Source organism: Stylophora pistillata, chromosome 11, assembly GCF_964205215.1.
Source record: "Stylophora pistillata chromosome 11, jaStyPist1.2, whole genome shotgun sequence".
Classification (NCBI taxonomy): Eukaryota; Metazoa; Cnidaria; class Anthozoa; order Scleractinia; family Pocilloporidae; genus Stylophora; species Stylophora pistillata.
The window spans coordinates 17,674,860-17,682,728 of record NC_142529.1 but is presented as its reverse complement, the minus strand read 5'-3'; the positions used below and the strand labels follow the sequence as shown (position 1 = coordinate 17,682,728).

At 41.7% G+C, this 7,869-nt stretch overlaps 1 protein-coding gene across 3 annotated transcripts; it reads left to right on the top strand.

Moving 5' to 3' along the window:
• Positions 1 to 1,312: 1,312 nt before the first annotated feature.
• LOC148720387 (uncharacterized) lies at positions 1,313 to 7,263 on the top strand. Of its 3 annotated transcripts, none has more exons than XM_088739463.1 (2): positions 1,313 to 5,245; positions 5,950 to 6,089. In XM_088739463.1, the coding sequence occupies exons 1-2, from the start codon at positions 1,955 to 1,957 to the stop codon at positions 5,959 to 5,961; spliced, it is 3,303 nt and encodes a 1,100-aa protein (XP_088595589.1). In that variant the 5' UTR covers positions 1,313 to 1,954; the 3' UTR covers positions 5,962 to 6,089. The 3 variants fall into 3 exon arrangements, with proteins under 3 accessions (XP_088595589.1, XP_088595587.1, XP_088595588.1); XM_088739461.1 differs by having other exon boundaries at positions 1,315 to 1,931; positions 2,045 to 7,263; XM_088739462.1 differs by having other exon boundaries at positions 1,315 to 4,014; positions 4,669 to 7,262.
• The last annotated feature ends 606 nt before the right edge of the window (positions 7,264 to 7,869 follow it).

Below are 7,869 nucleotides of genomic sequence, written 5' to 3'. Positions count from 1 at the left end.
AAAGTTGCTTGGTTGAAAGCGAAACCCTTCTGGTGTCAGTCTGATCCCAGTGTCCCTTTGTTGAACTTGGTAGTGTTTTTGCGAATCCATGTTTTTCTCTGTGAGGAATTCGTAGTCTTTGACTGTAGTGGCCGCCTTCACCGGTTAATAAAGGGACGCGAGGAAACTGCAGTGAAGCAACCACAGGTCTAACAAAATCAGGCTGGTCCGTTTATTTAAGGCATGATAGACGATAACTTGATAAACACGACCTATAGGTTACGTTAGCAACAGTTCGATCGAAATCCAACCATACTGGTCGTCAAAGACTGTTAGGTTCCAACACAAAAACACGAGCGTGTTCCTCCGTGAATTCTAGCTACATAAAGATTTTTTAGTCGCCGTACTCAAGCGGTTTAGAGTTTATGTGCGAATCCAAAATACCCGTATAAAGGGATCACGCGAAGGAACGAAACTAAAGCTGAGGAAGTGTCAAACCCCAACTGCGGGTTTTAGACTGCGGCCAATTCGCAGCCATTTTTGCTTGGATTTCTATGGTACGCAAACAGCAGATTTCCCTTCTAACCTTATTGACAAGGAATGTTTCAATGTTGCGCACTAGCAATCAAACTTTTTGTGTACAGTAGAGTTGTAACTCACTTAAAACACCCCTCAAACAAAGACTGAAAATCATCAAGAACGTCTTGAAATTTTTTCGTTCGAGAATTAAGAAAAAAGTAATTCTTATTGCATCAATTTTCGACTTAATTTTTGATTTTACGATATGTGTGCCATTTTTCCAAAAATAAGGTCGGAAAGTAACATGAGACACAGTACTTGCACTGTAAGTATCCCAGAGAGATTCATATAATTCCTTATAATAAAATTCGAAGGAATTGTATGGAGCTTTTTTTAGCGTTAGTCGTGGCGCGGCGGGTGTTTTTTCATTAGGAGGCCAAGCTCTCCCAGTTCGTTCTTATTCCGTTTTAGATAACTAATAGTTCTTATCTAAATTTCCTAACAAGTGCTGACAGAATTGTGTCCAGTCTTATTTATTCTTGTAATGGATGAATACCAAAACGAAACTAGTTAATTCAGAGCGATTTTGAGTTACGGTATAGTCAGGAAAGAACGCTTTCGAATTAGGATTATGTCACGGGAACATGGAAACTCAGAGGTTGGAGCCTATCTGAGATTTAGAGTTTTACAAAGCCATTTGCTTACCTTCAATTCTATTGAAAATTATGTCAGGAGTTAGGACCATATTCATTTAACAAACACCTAAAAGGTTGAATTCTGAGTGACTGTCATGGAAGTGTTAGGAATCTATTTATTAAATGTAAATTATTTTTGTTATTCTCTTAGGATCAGTGTAGTTCGTGATTATTTGTATCTGTTACGTAATTTTTATTCTTCACTTGTGTAAACTGTTGTGTAATTAACCTTTATTGTGTATATCAAATAGTTTTCTTCATTCTTTTCGGGCACCTTGCGTCCATGTGTATTTAAGGATTTGGGTGGTTTGATACGGGGTGGTTTTGTTTTGAGAGAAGGTCACCGGCGGTGAAGGTTTGAAAGTTACCAAGACTCGTTCGGATCAGAGCACGTTTTAATCACTGAAGAGTCATTCAGCAAAACCGTTCCTTTACACGACAAAAGATCCATTTGTCGGGGAGCACATGTGTGCCGAGAAGCTGGCCGAAGAAATTAAAGCGCAGAACTTGAAGGAAAAGGAGAAGATTATCTTCTGTTAGACAGTAAGCCAGTGAAGACAACTGAGTCAAGAAAGATCTGAGCGAAGACCGAATTACGTGAGGTTGGAAACTTCTACGTTTAGCTGGGTTAAACGGGGCACCCACCTTTGTGGCGCGGATTCGTCACATATTTTTGGTGTCAGGAGTGGGATCGCTCCTTAACAGTTTACATAAACAGCTCAACAGGAGACACGCAAGGTAATAGTATACGATTATTTAATATGGCTACTGCAGCGATCGGCTATGATTCCTGGGTCCTTAAAGATCTTAGAGCTGAGGCTATCAAACGAGGTATTCATTTTTCTCCTAAGGATGGTGTTAAGACTTTAGCGAGCAAACTCAGAACTTCAGATCGCATAGGTCAGAGTTTCGATGCACCAGAAGAAAACCTTGCGGAGGAAACTTTGGAGACTGGTCTTAGTTTTGAGCAGAGATTACAGTTACAAGAGCGTGAGCTGCAGATGTTAGAACTACGGAAGAGAATTAGTCAGGAACACAGAGAAATGAGGGAGTTAGAAAGGGAGGTGGAGAGAGAAAGGCGTCAGGCTGAAAGGGAATTAGAGAGGGAGAGAAGGGAGTTTGAAACTCAAAAAGCCCAAGAAGAAGAAAGGCGTTTGGTACGAGAGGAGGAGAGACTCAGAAACCTTAGAGCTGAAAAGGAAGAATTTGCTATAAGGGAGTTTGAAAGGAAACAGGTAAGTGACAATGAGGTTAAAAGGCCCAAGTTTATCAAAATCAGGGAAATGAGGGAGAGTGAAGATATAGATGATTTTTTCCGGATTTTTGAAATGACTGCAAGGGCGCAATTCTTACCCGAGGGGGAATGGGTTGGTAATTTAGTACCCAAGCTCACTGAAAAGGCTAAGTCTATTTATTTAGAAATCCCAGACCCTGCATGCCAGGATTACCACGAGAGTAAGGCAAGCATTATTAAAGCCTACCAGTTAACCGCAGATCACTATAGATATAGGTTTCGAACCTCAGAGAAAAAGCCCGACGAGGACTTCGTCCAGTGGGGAAACAGAACCCGAAGGTATCTCAGCCGCTGGATAGCTGTTGCCGAGGCTACTGGTGATGCGGATAAGATAATTGAACAGGTATTGATGGAGCGACTTCTTGATGCGGTAAGTCCTGAGCTTAGAGCTTGGTTAAAGGAGCAAAAGCCCAAAACTGCTGAAGAACTTGGCAACCTTGCTAATTTACATGTTCAATCTAGGAAAGGGCCACTTGTTGATGGTAAGTATATGTCAACCGCTAGTTATGAGAAATTTGGGAAAAAGAAGAGGCCAGAGGTTAAGGCGGATAACTTATTGTCTGAACAGAAACAAGACCAATACCATGTAAGACCCTCCAAACCATCCTCCCCTCCAGCCCGTAGAACCACGAGGCCTGAAATTAAATGTTACAAATGTGGTAAACCAGGTCACATGTCGTTCAACTGTGGAAAGGGCCGTGGGAAGCCTTCACAGGGATACCTCCTGTGTATGACACCCCTAACGTCAGAACAATCTCAGTTCCCTTCTTGCAATCTTAGAGGTAAAATAAACGGGAAATTTGCAGAAATGGTCATTGATTCTGGTTGTACTAGGACTCTAGTCCAGAAAAGATATGTAAACAATACAGCCTTCACAGGGGAGAATATCACAGTATTAACAGCTGCGGGAGAACGTCTTACAGTCCCACTTGCAAACGTTGAATTTGACAGCAAAGAAGGTAAACACGTAGAATTAGTAGGAGTGTTGGAGAGGCTACCCGTAGATTGCTTACTTGGCAGGTCGTCTTTTGGAAGAACACTGTCGAGACAAAATGTTTTGGACCAATGGGAGAGAAATGTTCTAGCTGATGACATTGGTGGAGATGAGGCCTTCGTGATGACTAGGAGACAGAAAGCATTACAAGAAGCCCAATTGAAAGCAGACGAGCTAATTGACAGGGAAAATTCACTCGCCGTCAAGAGTTTAGCGAAGAAAGAAATAAAGCCTGAAGCTCCAGAGGAAGGAGATTTGCAAAGGTTATTTGAGGGCATGGTACAGGAAGAGACAAGTAAGAAGAATCCTGAGAGTGATACTTTGATAATAGAACCTAGTAAAGTTAAACCTCCAGTAAACATCCTAGATAGAGACAGAAACCAGCTGATAGCGGATCAGAAGTCAGACGTGACTCTCGAGAAAGTACGCAAGGAATCATCCAAAATGGCACCACAAGAATCGGATGGGTACTTCTTCACTAACGACCTCCTGATGCACCGTAAATATCTTCCCGAAGAACATAATGGAACAAGGTTTGTTGATCGAATTGTAGTACCAGAATCCTATAGGAATGAAATCCTGCGTGTTGGTCACACAATCCCCTTGTCAGGTCATATGGGTAGCAAGAAGACAGTTGAACGCATAACCGCACATTTTTTCTGGCCTGGTCTAAGCTTTGATGTTCGCAAATATTGCGCAACTTGCCCGCAATGTCAGGTGGTAGCCAGGAAGCTGAAGTCAAAAAGGGCACCCTTGAGGCCTGTAGATATTGTTACTGAACCCTTTAAGAAAATTGCCATCGACATTGTAGGAGAATTACCCAGGACAACAACGGGTTACAGGTACATTTTAACAATCGTAGATTATGCTACACGATACCCAGAGGCCATTCCTTTACGGTCAACGAGCTCAAAGGCGGTCGCAGATGCATTGATTCAGTATTTCTCTAGGGTGGGTATCCCCGATAAGATAGTGTCTGACCAGGGCTCCAATTTCATGAGTAAGCTTATGGCCCAGCTGTATGAGCAATTAGGCATAACTAAGATTAAGACATCAGTGTACCACCCCCAGGCAAATGGGTTAGTGGAGCGTTTCAACGGCACTTTAAAGAGTATGCTGAGGAAGTTTGTTCGAGAGCGGGTTCAAACCTGGGACAAGTATCTCCCATACTTACTCTTTGCTTATAGAGAGATTCCTTGTGAGTCCACTGGTTACTCGCCCTTTGAATTACTTTATGGACATACGGTGAGAGGACCCCTCGCCGTTATCAAGGAGACTTGGTCGGAAGGATCATCGTTAGAAGACAATCTGATAACTCATGTCCTTGAGATCCGAAGAAGACTTGCAACGATGCAACAAGTTGTTCAAGAAAACTTGAAGCAAGCCCAAGGTAAGCAGAAACGGTTGTATGATATTCATAGTTCAAAACGACACTTAGAAGTTGGAGACAAAGCCTTAGTTTTGCTTCCCACCCCTGGGAGTAAATTAGAAATGAGATGGCAAGGACCCTTCAAAGTCACTAGAGCACTAGAGGACGGATTGAATTATGAGCTTGATACAGGCAAGATGTACAAACAGCATCGCACTTATCACATTAATTTGCTTAGCAAATGGCAGAGCCGTGATGAAATGGCTGCTTTAGTAATGGCGGAGTCCCCAGAGATGCCACTGCCGCACGAAAGCAACGTTTTCCCATTTGGTCACGATGAGACTTGTAAAGATGTAGTGATCTCTGATAATTTGACGGAAGATCAAAGACGACAGGTAAAAAACTTGCTACATGAGTATTCTGATGTATTTTCAGGAAAACCAAATTTAACCAATGTAGCGGTGCATAAAATCGACACGGGTGATTCCCCACCCATTAGGTGCGCCCCTTATAAGGTCCCTCAAAAACTTGAGGAGGAGGTTAACAAAGAGATTGAAAATATGCTGGAAATGGGCATAATACGCCATTCTACTAGTCCATGGACGGCCCCTGTTGTCATTGTTCCCAAACCAGATGGTACAATACGACTGTGTGTTGATTACAGAAAAATGAATTCTGTCACAAAGATGGATGCTTATCCTATTCCCTCCATGGAACGTATGATTGAGAAGATTGCCTCTGCTAAGTACATTAGTACAATTGATCTCACAAAAGGTTACTGGCAGATTCCCTTGGAGACCTCTACCATCGAAAAGTCCGCATTTATTACTACCAAAGGCTTGTATGAGTTCTTAGTTATGCCATTTGGTATGAAAACAGCTCCAGCATCCTTTCAGAGGATGATGTCTGAGAAAGTCTTGCAGGGGTTAGATTTTGCAGATGCCTACATTGATGATGTCGAGGTTGACACGTCAACATCTTTTCCCCAACACCTTTTTGAGCTCCAACAGGTTTTACAACGTTTACGAGAGTGCAAACTGAATGCTAGGCCGTCCAAATGTAAGATCGCGATGTCAACGGTCGATTTTGTTGGTCACAGAGTTGGAGGTGATAGAATTGAGCCCCGCACAGCTTTGGTTCAAGCCATTAAAGAATATCCCAGACCAGAAACTAAGAAGCAGGTAAGATCTTTTCTTGGCTTAATCGGGTATTATAGGAAATTTATCCCAAATTTTTCGGAACGGGCTGCTGTCCTTACCGACCTCACTAAGGGTAAAAATCCCTCTAAGGTTCAATGGAGTACTAATCATGAATCAGCTTTTCAGGATTTGAAAGTTGCAATGCAGACTCCCCCTGTTTTGAGGCCACCACACTGGAATGACGAGTTCATTTTGCAAGTAGATGCGTCAAATAGAGGTCTTGGGGCCATCTTAAGTCAGAAAGATCAGGACGGGGAGGAACACCCCATAGCATATGCTAGTAGAAAGTTACAGCCTAGAGAGGAAAAGTTGTCTACCACAGAAAAAGAATGTTTAGGAATTGTTTGGGCTGTAGAGCTATTTCGCTATTATTTATATGGCCGCACTTTTAAGCTGCAAACGGATCACAATCCCCTTGTGTGGTTAAATCAGGTTCGCGACAAGAGTAGGAAACTATTAAGGTGGAGCATTACCTTACAGGAGTACGACATAAAAATAGAACATAAGAGTGGTAAGCAAAATTGTAACGTAGATGCCCTTAGTAGGGCGTAAATACCTCATATTGCTCTACAGTATATTAATGTAATCTTTAATTAAGCACTATTTTTGTGTTTCCATGTCCCCAAAAAATAGCTATTTAAGGGGGGAGGTGTCATGGAAGTGTTAGGAATCTATTTATTAAATGTAAATTATTTTTGTTATTCTCTTAGGATCAGTGTAGTTCGTGATTATTTGTATCTGTTACGTAATTTTTATTCTTCACTTGTGTAAACTGTTGTGTAATTAACCTTTATTGTGTATATCAAATAGTTTTCTTCATTCTTTTCGGGCACCTTGCGTCCATGTGTATTTAAGGATTTGGGTGGTTTGATACGGGGTGGTTTTGTTTTGAGAGAAGGTCACCGGCGGTGAAGGTTTGAAAGTTACCAAGACTCGTTCGGATCAGAGCACGTTTTAATCACTGAAGAGTCATTCAGCAAAACCGTTCCTTTACACGACAAAAGATCCATTTGTCGGGGAGCACATGTGTGCCGAGAAGCTGGCCGAAGAAATTAAAGCGCAGAACTTGAAGGAAAAGGAGAAGATTATCTTCTGTTAGACAGTAAGCCAGTGAAGACAACTGAGTCAAGAAAGATCTGAGCGAAGACCGAATTACGTGAGGTTGGAAACTTCTACGTTTAGCTGGGTTAAACGGGGCACCCACCTTTGTGGCGCGGATTCGTCACAGTGACTGAAGCGTTTCTCCTTAAATCGTAAAGGTTATTTGGTATTCAACATGCTTTATCAACGTCTTATAAACATCAACACAGCCGGCTAAAATAGGATTATGGTAATTACATCACGCGAACTCTATGAAGATGATTGTAAAATTTTGCAGTTTTCTTTGCATTTTAGTTCCTCACAAGCATACCTGCAACCGTTGAAAGCCCTGCCAACTCAACTTGGCCGCTGTTGAGTAAAACATCTTAGTTTGTCTTTATCTGCAGTAGGCAGGTGTGGGTCTTACAAAGCCCTACAAGATAGTGTCTGCATTTGCAAAATCATCGATATAGCAAAACAAAATCAGAACTTTAACCGCTTTGTATTCGCTGATTAAAGTCTGTTTCGTCAACTTTCATCGGAGAAAAGCGAACACGACAAAAACATGGAATTTTAATACTGAAAGCCAAAGTAACCGTATAGAAATGTTTCCACCTGCTTGGTCTTGACATGTCTCGTCAGTTTAGTTTCAAGCAAACAACTCAAACTCCAATTTCTCAATAAATAGCTCAGATGAAACTTTACAAGAACAAAGCAAAAGTTCAAAATTCACTTGCGAA